This window comes from Heptranchias perlo, chromosome 24, assembly GCF_035084215.1.
Source record: "Heptranchias perlo isolate sHepPer1 chromosome 24, sHepPer1.hap1, whole genome shotgun sequence".
In the NCBI taxonomy this organism is placed as follows: Eukaryota; Metazoa; Chordata; class Chondrichthyes; order Hexanchiformes; family Hexanchidae; genus Heptranchias; species Heptranchias perlo.
The window spans coordinates 32,481,441-32,500,922 of NC_090348.1; the positions used below are offsets into that span (position 1 = coordinate 32,481,441).

Genomic DNA, 19,482 nt, shown 5'->3' on the forward strand with positions numbered 1-19,482 from the left:
TAAGCAGGGCAAACTGAAGACACTAACAGCCCTTTCATATCATGGAACCGCTTCTAATGGAAGGGTCCTCAGTGTAAAAGGGCATATGTAGACACAGGACACAGATCTTAATAGGAATGCAAGCCCATTGGAAATTGGATAGTGCTGTAGTTTAGTGCACTCTCCTTTCACCTTTGGGGCAGGTGTTTGAATCCAGCTCAGACTAATGGGATAAAAGTATCCTCACTCTGTCAGCTGTGAACATAGAATCATAGAGCACAGAAAGAGGCCATTCGGCTCAACGTGCCTGTGCTGACTCTTTGAAAGAGCTATCCTATTAGTCCCAATGCTCTTTCCCCATAGCCCTGCAGATTTTGCCTTTTCAAGTATATATCCAATTCCCCTTTGAAAGTTACCATTGAATCTGCTTGCATCACTCTTTCAGGCAGTGCTTTCCAGATAATAACAACTTGTTGCATTAAAGAAATTCTCCTCATCTCCCCTTGGTTCTTTTGCCCATTATCGTAAATCTGGGTCCTCTGGTTACTGACCCTCCTGCCAGTGGAAACTGTTTCTCCCTATCTACTCTATCAAAACCACTCATACTTTTGTGCACCTCTCCTAAATCTCCCCTTAACCTTCTCTGCTGAAAGGAGAACAATCCCAGTTTCTCTAGTTTCTACATAAGTGAAGTCCTTCATCCCTAGTACCATTGTAGTACACAACCTTTGATACTAAAGGATAGTGATACCATTTACCGGATGCTCACAAAAATACTCGTGCCATGGCATGATTATGATGTAATAAGGTCATCAGTGATGTCTTACAATTATTTATTGGTTTGCTATAAAATTGAGATGACTATGATAACCAGCATGAATATTTCCACCATCCATAACTGTAGCTGAGTTTTTATTAGAGCCTGCTTCTAGACCCAAGTCAACCCAATAACTCTCCAAACAGCAGTAATATTCCTTTAAACAAACCATATAATCTTTTTAAAATATGCATAATCTTCTGCAAAACAAATTATATGCTCAGTTGAACATTAAAATCATAAAATCTAATCTTGCCCCACTGAGAAATATGATTCTGAAAAGGGACTTATAAGAGCGAATAATGTGATCCTGGTACAGCAGTGCCAGGATTGCTGTGCATTAGATGACGTGCCCATCTCGTGGGTAAGTAGTAGACGTGCACGATAATGCAAGGTCTGTTAAGTTAAACATCTGGCTGGTGCTCCCATCATTGGGAGCACACCAACATCATGGGAGCAAGTTACCTGGTATCGATAACTTGTAGAGGGCAGCTGGCTGCCTTTAAAGCAGTGCTTGTGGTTTTTGTTAAAGAAGATATGGCTGGGAGTAGGTCGGCCCCATTCATAGGTCAGGATCTGGAGGTCCTGCTGCAGACATTACTACAACAAAAGGTGACCATATTTGGAGGAGGGGGCCTCCTAACAATAAAGAGTGCCATTTTTGACTAGGCCTCCCTTGAATTGCTGGTTTCAAATTAAGTGCCGGTCAAGTGCTTCAGATACATTATGGGGCCTCGCACTATTTAAATTAAATTGGGGTCTTAATGAGCCTTGTACATAGTCTGTGCACAGGTTCTAGGAACTCAAAACACTTCTAAACTACTTCGCTGTGCTCTGTGAACACAGGGCAGTGAAGATGGCTCAGGCCTCAACACCCTACTCCCCCCACCCCCACCCCTTGATAATATTGGATCCCAGCACCTTGAACACCAAAGATCACATCATCAGCTCGATAGAATAGAATTTGCCACCACGCGGGGAACACAAAATTAATCTGTTCGCCAAGTAGAGCAACTGGACTTACTGAGCTTTCTTTCCATGAGTTGGGATAGGACTAAGCTGCTTGCAGTGCACCAGGGTAGAGAAATACAATGTTAATCAGTAATTTGCTTTGTTAGCTGCACCACTCAGCACTGCAATGTAAACAGGATGATTTAAAGCTAATCAATTTGGGACTAAGGGCTATTTGAAGTGAAATGGCTGCAAGGTATGATGCAAAAGGATCTTAGATTGCCATAGGATTTCCTGGTAATCTGTAGTACAGATATCACAATTATGAATCCTTTTCTATGACTGTCATCAGGCCATTTTAACAACCTGTATCCATAGATACAGCTGCCACAAATACCAGACTCAAACTGAATATCCCCTACATAAAATGAAAACAGTAGATATTAATTTAAATAAGAACTGATACCTGGCAGTGATGTCAAAGATGTCATCTAATCTTCAAATTCAGATGATTGCTTTAAACAAGTTTTGTTCCTGTGGTTTATGATTATATGAGCCCCTCAGTTAGAACACTGCTATGTAATCACTCCCAAATCCCCATTACTTTCTAAATACTTCTGATCCACATTTATCTGCAATTGAGATATAGCCAACCCCCTCCAACCTTCAGAGGCCTGCAAATTGTTATCAAGACTCAGATTTGCTCCTTAGATAGAAATGAGTCTAACTCTCTTAGTACATGAAAGTCTGATTATTTTCAATGATTGTGTCCATCCTGACTGATTGGGGTAGAAATTGGTTTGCTTTGTGCCTGTTTTGCGGGCATAAAACGAGAGTAATGCTGACAAATCTAGCAGTAGGACAGCCCAGCATGCATTCCAGCCACTGCTAAATTTGTTGGGCCCAATTTTTTTAAGTGCCCCGGGCAGCTGCCTAAAACATAAGTTAATTATGGGCCTAACGCCTGTTTCAGGACCGTCCGATGAACTGAGCAGGTGCCAGGCCTGCCCTGCTCAGGATTCTTTAGCGGCTGCTGCGACTGCCACATTTTTTTAAATGACATTTTAAGAATAGGCCTTCTTGTGGAGCCAGGAGGAGCAGGAATGTTCCCCCAACTCCACAGTCGTCGCAATTGCCATCCCCCCCAATCCCCCCGTTTCCCAATTCTACCCCCTACCTTTGGGTCACTGCCGGCAAGGCAATTGGCCCAACATTTGTCATCTTCAATGTACGAGCTGTCTGTGGAGGCGCGACAGACGCCAGCAGCATAAAATGTTAACGAGGCCTGAGGTCCAATATCTGGCCTGCCTCGGTGTTAGGAACGCTAGCAGGGAAGGTTTTATTAACAAATCCATTTTGTAGTTAAAAGACATTTTTTGCAGAATCTATTCAAACAGGTGATATCGGTAGAATGTCAACAAGTCACCTCAAATCATCAAGGTTGTACCGATTATCATCATACAAAATAGCCTTGTGAAATTCTAATCTTCTAATAGGTACATCTATCTGATTGACGACTCACATGTTTACCTTTTCTGTACTTGTAAGGACACCTATTGTTATCAGACCCACTCTCTGGAATGCTGAGCTGACGTAAATTAGTGTAAAACCAAGAGTGAAGGTCATGGAGGAGGTACGATGGTCTTTTAGCTGAGCTTACAAAGCGAGACCATTGTGAGGAAGTTAGGGAAGTCCTGGCAGGCTAATCACCCTGTGAATGAACTCAGCAACTGTAACGTGAGGTCTCCATGCAGCCTTTGCGTCATTGTGTGTATTGTCTGTGAGTATCATTCCCTCTAATAAATTTTATAAACTCTGCGCTTAGAACCCTAATTCTGGGCACAACAGCTCCAGGATGCTTGTGCAATGCTGTCTGGGCCTGGGCGAGTTTCCACCCCATTATGTCTGTAAACTTCAGCTTGTATTGCAACGTTTAATCTTAATTTGCATTCACTGCACTGCACTGAAGAAACACTGAAGAGATAACCCCAGTGTGTAATGCAATCAATTGGTCCTGATCAGAATCCTTTTCTTAAAAGAACATTGCCGGTCTGGGAATTACTTTTTCTAAATCAATTTAAAACTGTCTAGGCTAGTAAGATGGGCCAGATGCATCGTAAGTTCCATCTGCATGTCAGGTATTAATTAACTCAGTGACTTTGAATCTATTCCTGTGCAAAGGTGAAGCAGTCAGACTCGAATCAAAAAAACAAAATTGTGGCATCTTCAGGACAGAGGCGGTTCAGAATGTGAGGCGTTGACACAGTAATGTATAAACATCCGTAAACAATGTTGGGAAAGTTCCATTCATTTCATAGTAAACACATTCCTGATGTTTATATTCATCTCAATTTAGTAATGGGTACTTGGGAAACACCCTAAGCTTTTAACGGGAGTTTTTCATTCAAACACGAAAAACATCTTGCGATAATTGCATTTATTTTTCTTTTATCTTTATGGGGATGAACTGTGAATCACAAACTTTCCTGGCACTTCCTAGGAAGAAAATAAGGGCTGAGTGGAGGATTTTGATGAGGTCCACATGACATGACTTGTATTGAATGTCATTGTGTTGATTTTAAAGATCAACTGCATTTGGGTGGCTGTTTCCAAAAGAGAGTGCTGCTTTCAATTAACAGGGGAACATTGGACTGGTGTGCTACAATATGGCTGGTGCAGTTTAAGTATATTTAATATATAAATTTTAATCTCTTATTTATCCAGTAACTTAAGAAACATTATCCTAAAACCAAACACAGTTTACACGAATTTCCAGACTTCTCAGGAATTCTTATTTCCTCTCTTGCTTTAATAAATGTCGTGATTTGGTCCAGCATTTTCCACTACACCCTTCCCATAAAATAATTATACTGAACTCGAAGAACTTTGATAATCACAGCCAGAACTTGAACTGCTTTGTGTAGTGGACTTAAGCACAAGTGACAGAATTGATTTCCCCTTGGGATCTTTAATAGACAAGGGCTGCATTTATACTGACATCGAGGTGGATTAAAGACTTGTGCTGGGAAGCCAGATTGATATCCCTGCTGGCACAGGAAAAAAGATGCCTTCACATCATGAGGTTCAGGATATCCCTTCCATTATGTTCTGTAAATGCTGACCGTTGTTCGTTGGCATGTCATGGAGCTGTTTGCACACTTCTCTCTAAACCAGTTTAGGCTTAATCCCAAAACTGACTAAATCTGAGTTGGCAAATGTTCGAACAAAAGAGAGGGACCTCCACCAGCTCCCTGTCTCTCGCGCTGAATTCGATACCCTGAGTCTTATTCCACCCTACTCTGCAATCACTGCCAGCCTTTTATCCTTTCCACATGCCGTCCACTTTTCTGACTCTGGTCTGCTGTGTGTTCACCCTTCTGTGCTTTCCATTGGTGGCAGGACTTTCAACCGTCTTGCCCTAGCACTCCTTAATTTCCTCCCTAGGTCCCTCTGCCATGCTACATCTTTTTCCTCCTTCAACATGACTTTGGCCACCTCTCCTAACTCTACCCTATTCTTACTTGGATGTAATCCCCATCCGTGAAGTTCCTTGGACTCTTTGGGGTAGAAATTTGTCTTGGGATGGTGGCGCAAAATGGTGGGTATTGAATTGGCCGCCCGTTATCCTCTGCGCTCAATATTTAGTCCCATTGACTACAGTAGAACTGAATCTCCAGCGGGGCGTGTAACGGGCGGCCCATGTGATTAATTCCATTTAGCGCTACTGCCGAAGATGGATTTCTACCCTTTTGTCTGTGTTAAAGATGCTTTATAAATGCCAGTTGTTGTGGTTGTCGTATTAGTTCGATATTTGTCCCTGGCCTAGATAAAGCTTCTCTTCAGAGTTCTAGAACAATGGCTTCAAACCACTGACTCAATGTACAATCATTAAACCAATAAGATACCTTAATTGAAGAATTGCTCCCACATTAAAAACTGACCTTGCACACTTGTGCTATTCTGGCATGAGTTGCTTTTCCTGAATACTCTCCATCCAATGCATTTTCTCGAAAAAAGAAATACATCTTGTCATCTTCTGGATTGTCACTCTCTGGTATCAAGTGGGCACCAATAAATTTAGGTTCTGAAGAAAAAAGTGTCAAAATAAACAAAGTATTCAAACACTAATGATGTTAGTACAATTGATAATTACGTGAAAAAGCAATCTTTCTTAGCAATGTACCTGTTAATATAATCAAATCTTATTAGATTTTCAACATTGTTTGAAAATAATATGCACACTTTTTCTTCTAAGAATATACTATTTGCAGTAGATTAGAAAAATGGTTGGGCTAAAACAATCTGTGGCCCTTCCAGTGTACTTCTACTGGAACGTAACCTTTAATAAATGTCGTGATTTGGTCCAGCATTTTCCACTACACCCTTCCCATAAAATATTTATACTGAGCTTGAAGAACTTTGGTAATCACAGCCAGAACTAGACCTGCTTTGTGTAGTGGACTTAAGTACAAGTGACAGAATTGATTTCCCCTCGAGATCCTTAATAGAAGGGTCCGCGTCTGGGGAGTTCCTGCAGCCTCAGCCCTCATTGGCTTTTGTGGGGCCCACATTAGATTTGAGGATGGGACCTCCAAAGAAGAGGATTCAAAAACCTTTTCAAAGCTGCCTCTTGGTAAGGGGGTCCAGCGTCACCTGCTTAGGGGATGCAAATTAGGTGACTTCTCTCACCTCTGGCAGTGTCAGTGGTCGAGGTCACTGGCAGGTGATCCCGTTGTGAGTGCCCGGGCCCTTATCGATTAATTGTTCATTTGATTCGTTGCTATTTGTGGGATCTTGCTGTGCAGAAAATGGCTGTCTGGTTTGCCCACAGAACAACAGTGACTGCACTTCAAAGTAGGACATTTTATGTGAAGTGCTTAGACATTTCTGAGCTACATGATAAAGTGTTTTATTAATGCCATTCTTTCTCTATGAAAAGGTGATGTAGTATGTTTTAATTTGTGACATCTCTGCACCTTTAAAAGCACATTTGCATCATTGACAATAGAAAATAATTTGCATGTTCTATCAAAAGGTACACTGGAATAAACCTCTCATATTCTCAAGTTCAATACAGAAGGAGAAATTAATAACAAACTGGACATCTGGGCCCATGGATAGGGAGAGGATGGAATTTCAATAATAATGAAATGGCAAAGCAATTGGACTTGTGTTCTTGTAGGCACTGTGCCCCAGTTTTGGGCTCATACCTAATAAAGACAGTTATTTTTTCCTGGATCTTTAGATTCCACTATATCTTGCAGCATTCCCTGTCTGAGAGGATGGGAAAGAAAGCTAGATCACTACTTATTACTCTTATCAACCAGGCACTAGGAAGAGAGTGGCACAAATTGACTCATCTTCTGATTTTTCAACCATTCCTCATACAATTCCACCAAAATTTACAAGTCACCATTTAAGGTATTGCACATGATAAACCATTCCCTGCTAATCTGCTAAGTGCATTAATGCTTCAACTCACACGAACAGCTGTCCACCTCTGCCCTGTCATTTTAATGTAACAAAAATATTACTTTCACATCAGCAAGGAGGTGGAAATAACATTTTTCTACAGGCACATTGGCTGCATTCGTACTCGATTCTGTTGCTTGCATCTGCTTTGCAGACAAATGGGCTTTCAATTTTCTACAGCACAGTTCCCCTTGATGCAGTACAAAGTTTACTAAATCAAAGGCGCCCATCATCCATCATCTGCTTCTGCTCAACACTTACATGATTTATTTGAAGAGCTACAGTCAGCAGTCAAAAGTAAGCCTTGATCTCATAGTGGTGAAAGCAATAAAACCCTTTGAGTCCTAAGCTTTACTATATATTAAAAAAGCCAAAAGGTAGCATCTGTACTTTAATGTTTTATGTATTCCTGCACTTACCTTCCTTGCTCTAACAAAAAGAATTGCACTTAGACAGGGCTTAACATTGGAGGAAGAATAGCTGACACAAGTCTGTGAATGTACTGCCACTAGTGACAGTGTAGATCTTAGCAGCAGCAATGTAGGATACATGGCCTCTCCAGAGGAGTTATTTCCCTTCATAAACTCCAACATGTCCAAAAATACATTAATTGCATCCTATCCTATATTAAGTCCCAATCCCTTAGCAAGCGGACCCTCATCCACCTCCACTGTTGTTCCCATCTGCCAATGCATTGTATTCAAAATCCTTGCCCTCATTTACAAATTGTGTCATGGCCTCATCACTTCAATCTCATTCAGCTCTACATATTAATGCATGCTCTCTGCTCTTCTGATTGTGGCCTCCTTTGCAACCTCCCTCCTCTGCGTTACCTTTGGAAGCCTAGCCCTCAACCATCTTGGTCCAACATTCTGGAACTCTCTCCCCCCCTCTGTCTGATTACATTTCTCCCCATCTGCAAAACCTTCTTGAAAACCAACCCCATCAACTATGATTAGGTCACCTCCCCTAATTCTTCACCTTGCCAACTCGTTTTGCCTCGGTGAAATGCCTTGGGGCATATATGTTATTGCTGTTCCAGTAGCAGCAGAGCTGGTGTAGTAATATAAACTGACGCTGCCAGCAACATTGGCCATTGTAAGACCACACCTTGGTACCTTGAATTATCTGGGTACCTTTGTCTTTCTTGCTGAGTAACGGTACAGTTTAGACCCATTACTTATTTTATACATGCTTTTTACACTCCTTTTTACTTTCTTTTCCTTTTTTTGCAGTATTTTTATTTTTGCATTTTGGATGATTTAGTCCAAAGTGTTTAACTTTTTCCCTGTTGTTAGTCAGCGCACCAGTTAGTACACCTGGCTAAAATGACCATGAAAAAACATACCATGGCACCTCTGGACATGATAAGACCTTTAAAAAGGAATATTTCTTGTTTCCTTGTTAAAATAAGATTTCAAACAAAAAACCAGGAGAAGATATTTGTGTTTAATTTTGGTACTGATTCTCAGCAGTGCTATTTTTAAAAAAGAAAATAGTTTTTACAGGTTGTTGTCCATTCCACAGTTATTCCCTTTGGAACCCTGACTGTATCTGAATAGAAAGAAGAAGGGCCATATTGAGGTATCTCACACACTTTAAAGATGTACTTGTTTCTTTACAAATGAACATCAAAGCCTCCATGCAAACCTGATATGTATTGAAGCCTTACACATCCCATGCAATAGTGCATACATTTATTACTAATATTATACTATGACTTAGGTGTCGATGCAAAGCAGTTTTGGATGCACATGAATGTGAAGTTGACAGTATAATTTGATGCTTGGATTCCCAAGCACACCGAAACTGTGAGCTGTACGACCAACTTTACAGGAGGTACTTTGGGTCTTCACAATGGGTGCAGTGCAACGTCCAAATATGCATGTGTAGAACTCCTAATTGGCTGGGGAGTATGCATCATGAAGCAAATGCTGCTGGCATTATAACTCAGGTCTTCTGGCTGTGCATTACACTATATAGATACTATTCTACTCAGTATTTATAGTGTAATTGCAAACTATGATAAATGTGACTCGTATGTGAACTTTATCAATTTGAATCTTGTTTATTTGTACTTACTTTCTTTAAAATTTCCCTCGTTAATATAAATGGCTATATTAACTGATTAATATCGGTATGTAATAGGGACACCGGAACTTTGAATTATGCTGTGTGAATGTTAGTGTATGAAAGATTAATGTGTTCATATGAAATTTCTTTGTCAACTATATAAGCAGAGGTTTTAACCCATTTACTTTAAACGAGTTAACCCCTTTAAGAGTAGCAGACAAAAGAATTCCATATGAGTGCATTAGGCTTTCGTTTACTATTAATCACAAAGTGTAATTTCAAAGCATGGAACACATTTAATCAGTTCTTTTAATTTTTCACCCTTTCTGTCATTCATTCCTCTTTTACTGGCTGTTATTACTCATCCATTCAGGCTCCTTTTTTCTCTGCTTGATGAATAAAGTTCTGTTCTGGTGACTATTAGAGAGTTACGTCTGTTGACATTCATTAGATGGCACTGCTCAATAGGATTGTCTTATTATAATCTCTCCCAGATCCAAACACTTCAGACTGCTCAAGTCTGATCACACTGCACTTAACCTCTGTCTCTCCCTTTCTGATTTACTACTATAAGTTATTTGTGTCGTACCGTTTAGTTTTTGAGCACTTGAGTAAACAGCACTGCAGCACTCTGCTGGCCACTTATTGAGCACACTAATCAGATTGTTTTCCACTCTACAAACTCCAGGTCAACACTGAAGCTGCAGCCAGAAACTAATTAGTTTGCACAGTGGTAATATTTAATGGGGGAAGGAGCATTGTCTGCTGTGTCAGCACAGCCATTCACACCACAGTGACACAGATAGTCAGGGCTGATGCTTCAGCCTGAATCTCCAAGCTCACATTGTGCACACCCACACACACTTTCAAATTACAATCAACCACTGGTGACCACATAGGAAAATGGTTTCTGAGAGAGGAAAGTTGGCATTGACAGAACTAACACTTATTAAACTGACTAATAGAAATATTAGAAGACTTTCCAAGCAAACAGATGGGGAATATACTAAATAAGAATATCAGACATGTTTTAAATGCAAGTGTTCATTTATTCATGTTGTATTGCTGCAAAGAAATAATTTCCTGTAGGCTGGCTTGGGTCTGCAGCTAGTAGTAAACCTAGCATTTTCAAATAGTAATTAAAGGGGTGGAATGATGGCACAAAAGCTCTGGTGCTCCAATGGGCTACAGCATGGGGTGATAGATGTAGATTTGCACCTGTAATTTGACACACAGCAAGTCCCTAATCTTGCCCTTTGCAAGACTGTAACTGGAATTGGGCAAGTCATCTTGGGCCTTTCTTTTCCTGGTGTCTACCTTGAAAGTGATATCAGCAGTGGTCTTAGAACAGGCTGCCTTTCTGTCCTTAAGCAGGAATCAGTGTGTGTCATGAGAGGACCCAAAGAAATAGTTGAAAAAATAGGTGTTTCTGATGCTTTATCAGAATCAGATAATAGTTTATATTTAGCACATGAGGCAAAGTAAGTGTTACTTTAGTATAAAATTAAATGATATCTTAAAAATGGTAAAGAATGAAGGGATTGAATGAGTGTGAAATTGAAACACCTAACACTCAATAATGAAACTTAAGTTTGCCTTGTGATAGCACAGCACTTGGTCTATCACAAAACAAACCAATGCAAATCCCTATTTGAGATTACTGATCTCAGTCAGGAGAGCAGCTTGGACATTACAATTTATCCCAGCACTCCTCAACTATGGTGGTTGGGTAAGGGAAAGAAAATCAGCCAGGGGTTCCAGCTCTGATCTTTATCTAACGACCTCTGCTGGAAAGTGTGGATGTCCAGATACTGGTTGAGGACAGGATCAGTCAATTATGATATACTCAACAGTCAAACAGCTAAAATACCCAGGTCGGGAATTTCCTTGGGGGTTCTCCCGATCGGTCACTGTAACTTCAGAGGAAAGACCTCCTAAACTGGGTTTCTGTCAATCTTCGACTGACATTACGGTGGCTGATTGGGAGAACCCATGAGGAATTTTCCAGGGTCACTGTCTCAGCTCACATGTGAAGAATGGCCACTTCAGCAAGATACCGTGGCGGCAGGGAGCAGGAGTTAGTGCCTGAAGGAAAAAATGGGGAAGATCCAGAGGGAAATAAAACAAGAGAGCTATCTTCCACAGATTATTCCTCTGTGTTAGTTTAGATTAATGCAGTATGAAGCAGTAATACTAACTTATTAGAAAAGGTCTTTTCTGTATCAGGAACAAGTTGCATTTCTCTTTTTTCTTTTATAAGATTTCAATAGTGGCTTGCTGCAAGCATATCGGCAACCCAGTCACAGGTAGGAATCACTGAAATGCCATGAAGGGACTACATTCATCGTTTGGATAACAACGTATCTTGGGATGGCAAAGAACAAAGATAAATTGAAACGTTTCGGACTTGCTGAATATAAATTAAAACAAAAAGCCCCAGTGAATTCACAGGCTGCGTGTTTTAGAATATTTTAAAATTAGGCCCAGATAGTCTGCGGGAGTAATTGTTTCATTTACTTACCATTCAGCCACCTGGAGTCATGCTGTTCTGTCCTTATTGGGTGGTGATGTCCCAAAGTGCGGAAGATGGCAAAATCTCTGCCCATAAAATCTGCTGCGGTGCCAGAATATAGTTCTCCATCTGTGGATTAGGGAGTACAATTCTGTCATTGTCAGAGCTGCCACTTATTTGTGAAGCATTTAGGCATATTGCACAGATACATTGTATATAAAGCAGAAACTTTTGCCCACCAGTAATAGATCATTATCAAAAGAACAGTCAAGGATGAGGAAAGGCCATTCATCTCATCCAACTCTCCCAGCCTAGCATCCAACTGCATTTTAAAAGTTTCTAATATCTTTATCTCCAATTTCTTGTCTGGTATATTATTCCTAGTGTTTATAAGAACATTCCTTTTAGATGCTCAAATTGAGGCTGTTCAATAGATGCGCTGGAACATACTCTGGGTTTTAATTCCTTCACAGAAGAAAAGTTAATGTAATTTACAGAAGTACGCTGTATAAAATGGATGTAGTACCGATGGATATGAATGATATCCAAATGTACCATATAATACATACCCAAATGTCAAAGTTCAGTCAGTAGCTGATGAATAAGCTTGTTGATCACAATATGTCAGAGGCATAAAAAGAAAGAGGGTAAAACTGTGAAATTTCTTTCATCCCTCAGTCTTATCTTCTTCCTATAATCCACAGGCTTTGAAAACACAAGTGTAGTGATAATAATCACTTCTTGATTTACCTCATCTTATTTCCTATTCTTTTCAATCGTGATGTTATGCGACACTATGTGCCTTGTTCCTTCACTTTGGTTTCTCAATGTTTTTTAATACAATGACCTTCATCGCATGATTCAATTACAGGAGTATGCCATACATCTAGCCTAAACATGATACCCATCACTGGCAAATAATGAAACCCTGCTAGAAGCTTAGTAAAACTGTTCCCCATAAACTCCAACCGTGTAGAATAATCTGTATAGAATAACAGAGGTTGGAGTATGTTTGAAGGACATGAGACACCTTAAGGTTCAGGTGATAGTAATAAACTGTTCAAGTTTTGCTTGCGTGGTTTATGATGTTAACCGAACCCCTTGATATGTTACTGCCTTGTAACAGTTTTCAGGGAAAAAGTGTTATCTTTTATTTAACTTTGGAAGAGAAGATGCAATGTATGGTACATTAATTCCATCTGGCTGATATTTCAAGACTTCAGCTCTACAATTTATCCTCCTTCTATGTAAACTGTATAATGAAAGGCTTCACATCAAGCAGTAGTGTTTGCTTTTCTGGTCACTGACTCAACGTTTTGTGGTAGCTGACGATCAATCCCATTATAACTAATACATGTGACAAGTTCTGTCTGCTCTTGCTTGGCTAGAGTGCTGTTAGAATGTCCCACTGCAGGGGCAATCGGACGCTCTTGTTTGTGTTAGCCTTATTAAAAGCGTGCTTCCTGCTGACAGTGCCTCACAGGAGTGCCGAGTCCAAGCTTCATTTACCCTCCCCTGCAGGAGAAGCATATGTGGATATAAGTAACTGAGTAATGGAAGCAGAAGGAGGAAAAATTGAGATACTGTAAAAGCGTGCCATTCATTCACAGCTTTGATTTAGTAAACCTGGTAAAGAAGGTGTGCACTGTTTAACTGTGTAATCTTTCAAAGCCAAAATTAAGTCTCATTCATTCCTGTTAAGCTTATCCTGTTCAACAATAAGAATGATGTTCAGTCAAGTAGACAATGTTGCAGTCTGTTCACACATTAAGTACTAGGGTACCTGATCTAACATAGCACTATTGTTGTGTTTGCTTGGTCAGCAAAGGGTGGATTTTACAAATTTGTGCTCCTAGAACAAATACTAGACATTTGGGTGCAGAGGCCAGTGGAATCTCCTGTCCATTACAGCCTGCTGACCTCCATTCCCAAGATCCTGATTTGTGCTCCTGGTATTCAAAGCTTCATGCCTGGTGCTCAAACTCATAAAATCTATCCAAGTATGTAATCCTTGAATTTGGAAGGATGAGCTATGGTGTGATAGAACCAACAATTTATATTAATGAAGGACCAAATGTTAAGCTTCACTGTTTCCTTACCGATTTCAGTGCAAAATATATAATACTAGATGTATTACAAATTAAACAGTCCTTGCATGCAAACACTAAGCAGTGATGTCATCATGTACCAGTAATATCTACTCAATGCGAAAGCAATGAACCTCATGAATTGTCTTATAAACAATTTTCATCTTGGTAGGAACAGGTCTATAATAACTTGCCCACTTCCACGTTTCCATCTGTTAATGCACTCATTGTTCATCTAAAGACCAAACTGGAACACCTCATATCCTGTCATGCATAACTGTTACACTTCACACTATCTATTAAGGTCCCAGGCTGACAAAGATTATTCTGTTTATATAAATTAAACAGTATTTTAACTGAACTTATTTTGCTGTATTTAAAATTTATTTTCCAGTGTTTAATATCATTTGGAATCTGTATCTGACTAAAATTGTACTACACTCTCAACAGGAAGGTTTCATTGATCATGGAGCAAAAATCACTACTGAAAAGGCTAGATTTTCCTGCTCCTGCCCCTCCCGGGTCAGGGTGGGACATCCGCCCATTGCCCCGGCCCTGCCATAACCTCAGCCCAGTGTACTGGGTTCGGGGCTATGAAGCATTCATGGTGGGTTTCCAACATGATTCCCACCAGCAAGTAGGAGGAGCCTGTTACTGGCCGACAGGATGGTCCAGGCAGTCCTGTAGCTCGAACACGTCAATGCATCTGCCATTGAAGGCCTCAGCAGAAACAGGGGCAGATGGAAGGAAAATAGGCCAGGAACATGGGGGGTGAAATTTGGCCGTTGCGCGAAATGTGTGAATTCAAATCGGCAGCCTGTTTTGCACTCCGCCTGATTACCTTTTCCATTGAACTGAAAGAGGACGGAACGGAAAACGGGTTGCCGATTCGCTATTGCTCGTTTTGCGCTGCCGCTGAAGACCAATTTCAACCCCCTCCCGTTGGCATTTGCATGTGGTGGGCAGAGAAGGAGCACCAGAGGCAGATGGGGGGAGAGAAATTGAGGCCAGGCCGGTGAGATGGTGATGAGCTTAGTGCCCTATTTCATCTCCTTTTCTACCACGGTCCCACTTATATTTGGGTAGGATAATAGAGGCAATTCTATTCTCAAATGTCTAAATAGGTGCTGACATTTGTGCGCATGTGCAAACGTATGCACACTGACATGTGTGAGAGTCAGATCAATTCATTTTTGGTGTTTTTGTTGTGTTCACAAAATGAGAAATGTCACTGCTGGGGAACGATGCAATTCTTCACCTTTGGCATTCAGGGATGTATTTGCCTACCTGTGCTGTCACTGTACAAACACTTAAAGCACTCGCACTGAGTTCATCTGTGTGCTCTTTAAACACAGGTGTTAACCAGATTAATGGCTGTGTTAAAAAAAAACATAATATATAGGAAAGGTACATACCGGGGCCAGAATTTGCTGGTAAAATAACGGAGAGTTTAATGCACACACCATTATTAGTGTATATATTATCCAGCAATTTGTGGCGAGGAAGAGATACCCCATGAGTTGCAAATCACTACAAATTGCTGGACAATTTGTTCCACTCCGCAGTTGGCCTCATGAAAATGGGAGCGTGCCGTCAACCTCCCCGTGTGTTGCAAGAGGTTTCTGGATTTGTTCATCAATTACTAATAAATCTTGGCCCGTCATTCACCAGGTTCCCAGATGCCCCGTTGACCTCATTATCAGCTCGCACTTTCAGCAATTTGTGGCACAAAACATTTTTGAGCTGAAGGGTGAGGGAATCAGTCTAACTAACGAGGCATGCCTCGAGATGACCTGCTCCAGCAAATTCTGGGCCATTATTTATGACATTTCCAATCTACTTTGCTTTCCTTTTTTCTTTGTATCTTTCTTGTCTTCCTCTTTGTATTTATTATTCATTTATTTCTCTCCCTCTTGGTTTTGATTTTCATTCTCTTTGCTGGAGTGCTTCCTAGCCTTTACTACCATTTCTTAATTGAGATCAAGTTCTTCTTTTAATGACCCTCTAACAGAATTGCAGGACTCCACAGTTTTAAAACCTGCAATTGCAATTTCTCAGAATGTGATTTCATTAGCAGACTATCGAGCAGTCTCCTGTTTTTCAATATCTTACTCTTTTGCTTACAGCCCGCTTTCCTTCATCGTACTCTTTCTCTCTCTCGCCTTCTCTAACTGTCTACCTGCTTTTCAGTACTGACTAGAATTTGTTGCTGCTGGCTCAGGATTTATCAATTTCTACTGGAATAATAAGAATCCAAACTTCTGATGTGACCAGGGAAGCAATGCAATACCCCAGAGAGTGCAAGGATTTGTTATTTTCCTGCCCATATCCAGATTCATGATGGAGTTTTTGCAAATACAGATTTCCTGTTTATCTGGGAGCAATGTGAAAGGTATTTAATGTAGATATGGAAGATTGAACTTGCAAGAAAATGACTTGTTCTTTTCAAGAGATCATTTCTATTGTAGCAGTGACAGACCTTAGATCTTAACTCAAAAAGCAATAAGATGAGTTGTATCCAATGGTAATTACAAATATTTTCATGGTGAAGTGATTTTTTAAATTCATTCTCAGGTGTCACTGGCAAGGCCGGCATTTATTGCCCATCCCTAGATGCTTTGGATACAAGTGGCTTGCTAGGCCACTTCAGAGGGCAGTTAAGAGTCACCCACATTAGTGTGGGACTGCAGTCACATACAGGCCAGACTGGGTAAGGACAGCAGCACATTAGTGAACCAGTTGGGATTTTAGGTCAATCTAATAGTTTCATGGTCATTTTTACTAATGTCAGCTTTTTATTACCAGATCTTTTGTAAAAACAGAATTCAAATTCTCAAACTGCCATGGTGGGATTTGAACTCACATTCTCTGAATTATTAATCCAGTGACATAACCACTGCGCTACTGTACCCACATAATACATTACATTACTTCACGTGTAATGACACTAGAATATTTTACTTAACATTTGGAGTGTGAAATTTTTGTTTGGTAATGAAAGAAATGAGATTGGCAGATTATCATAAAAATAAGGAAGGTGAGACTCTTAATATGTAAACATAGGAAATGTATAGAATTAAAATTTTAAAAAATGATCAGCAAACCAATCTAACAGAAGTAGTTTTGATAGAACCAAAACTATACAATCAGATTAAAGGCCTGTTTCTGCACATTCCTTCTGCTTATACCTGACCTTCACCGATGCTCAGTTTGGGTTCCGCCAGGACCACTCGGCTCAAGACCTCATTACAGCCTTGGTCCAAACATGGACAAAAGAGCTGAATTCCAGAGGTGAGGTGAGAGTGTCTGCCCTTGACATCAAGGCAGCATTTGACCGAGTATGGCACCAAGTAACCCTAGTAAAATTGAAGTCAATGGGAATCAGGGAGAAAACTCTCCAGTGGCTGGAGTCATACCTAGCACAAAGGAAGATGGTAGTGGTTGTTGGAGGTCAATCATCTCAGCCCCAGGACATTGCTGCAGGAGTTCCTCAGGGCAGTATCCTAGGCCCAACCATCTTCAGCTGCTTCATCAATGACCTGCCCTCCATCATAAGGTCAGAAATGGGGATGTTCGCTGATGATTGCACAGTGTTCAGTTCCATTCGCAACCCCTCAGATAATAGTCCGTGCCCGCATGCAGCAAGACCTGGACAACATCCAGGCTTGGGCTGTTAAGTGGCAAGTAACATTCGCGCCAGACAATTGCCAGGCAATGACCATCTCCAACAAGGGAGAGTCGAACCACCTCTCTTTGACATTCAACGGCATTACCATCGCCGAATCCCCCACAATTCGGATAGTTGCGAATAGAACTGAACACTGTGCAATCATCAGCGAACATCCTCATTTCTGACCTTATGATGGAGGGAAGGTCATTGATCAAGCAGCTGAAGATGGTTGGGCCTAGGACACTGCCCTGAGGAACTCCTGCAGCAATGTCCTAGGGCTGAGATGATTGACCTCCAACAACCACTACCATCTTCCTTTGTGCTAGGTATGACTCCAGCCACTGGAGAGTTTTCCGCCTGATTCCCATTGACTTCAATTTTACTAGGGATCCTTGGTGCCATACTCAGACAAATGCTGCCTTGATGTCAAGGGCAGACACCCGGGGGTCACCATTGACCAGAAACTTAACTGGACCAGCCACATAAATACTGTGGCTACAAGAGCAGGTCAGAGGCTGGGTATTCTGCGGCAAGTGACTCACCTCCTGAATCCCCAAAGCCTTTCCACCATCTACAAGGCACAAGTCAGGAGTGTGATGGAATACTCTACACTTGCCTGGATGAGTGCAGCTCCAACAACACCCAAGATGCTCGACACCATCAGGACAAAGCAACCCGTTTGATTGGCACCCCATCTATCACCCTAAACATTCACTCCCTTCACCACCGGCGCACTGTGGCTGCAGTGTGCACCATCCACAGGATGCACTGCACCAACTCACCAAGGCTTGTTCGACAGCACCTCCCAAACCCATGACCTCTACCACCTAGAAGGACAAGGGCAGCAGGCACATGGCAACAATAGCAGCTGCACGTTCCCCTCCAAGTCACACACCATCCCGACTTGGAAATATATCGCCGTTCGTTCATCGTCGCTGGGTCAAAATCCTGGAACTCCCTTCCCAACAGCACTGTGGGAGAACCTTCACCACACGGACTGCAGCGGTTCAAGAAGGCGGCTCACCACCACCTTCTCGAGGGCAATTAGGGATGGGCAATAAATGCCGGCCTTGCCAGCGACGCCCACATCCCATGAACGAATAAAAAAAACTAATTTAATAGTTATGTTGGCAAAAGTGCTTAGCTTTAATTATGTACTTTAGGACATGTATTTTACACCAGTTCTCGGATAACTTTTGGATAGGAGAGTGCGGGAAAGACGCTAGGAGCTGACCACTGTCTCTCTAGCCTCTGCCTGTGCTTCCAGGATTTCCTTCTATTACTGAGGGCAGATGCTGAGTAAGCCCAACCATTTTGGGCAGGCATAAATGTTAATGATGGAAATGTGTCATTAAACTGTCATTAATGCCGAGCAATGCTGTGCGGCAGCAACACAGATGTATTACTGGCATCCAATGTTGCTAAGGCAGCAGAAGGCCATTTAATATTTGAAGAGCTGAATCAATCACAGAACAATCAACTGCAGTAAGCTGGCAATAATTTTAAAAATATTATACCAAGAAAATGTTTTGCCTGGACCGCAATCACCAGTCACCCTACCCTACGGTAAGTGTTATAGCAATTTCTGCTCCCCACCATCCCCCATCTGAAGCAGGCAACTCGGTGAGAACAGAAATACCAGCAGGGGCCCGTTATAATTATTAAAATTAGCCTAAACATGGGGTCAGAACGGAATGTGACGGATGGGCACAATGCCCGCCCTGGCACCAATCCAGGCCAAAGAGTCAGCAAAGAAATGCAAAACCAATTGTTTGATTTTATTTGCTAGTTCTAAATAATTTAGGTAGTTGGATTCCTGTCGGTCTATTTTTTAAGATGCAAGATATATAATGGCACAATGATAAAGTTAAAGTAAAATTATTAATGAATCTTCTATTATTACAAAAGCTGGGTTGATAAA

At 41.2% G+C, this 19,482-nt stretch overlaps 1 protein-coding gene across 2 annotated transcripts in view; it reads right to left on the reverse strand.

Moving 5' to 3' along the window:
- sema3ab (sema domain, immunoglobulin domain (Ig), short basic domain, secreted, (semaphorin) 3Ab) overlaps nt 1–19,482 on the reverse strand; it is a 310,018-nt gene that overhangs the window by 46,180 nt on the left and 244,356 nt on the right. For both annotated transcript variants that reach the window (XM_068005023.1, XM_068005024.1), the window contains exons 7-8: nt 11,814–11,933; nt 5,689–5,831 (exon numbers count right to left, since the gene is read on the reverse strand). In XM_068005023.1, the coding sequence (XP_067861124.1) occupies nt 5,689–5,831; nt 11,814–11,933 (263 nt within the window). The remainder of the gene's footprint in view (nt 1–5,688; nt 5,832–11,813; nt 11,934–19,482) is intronic.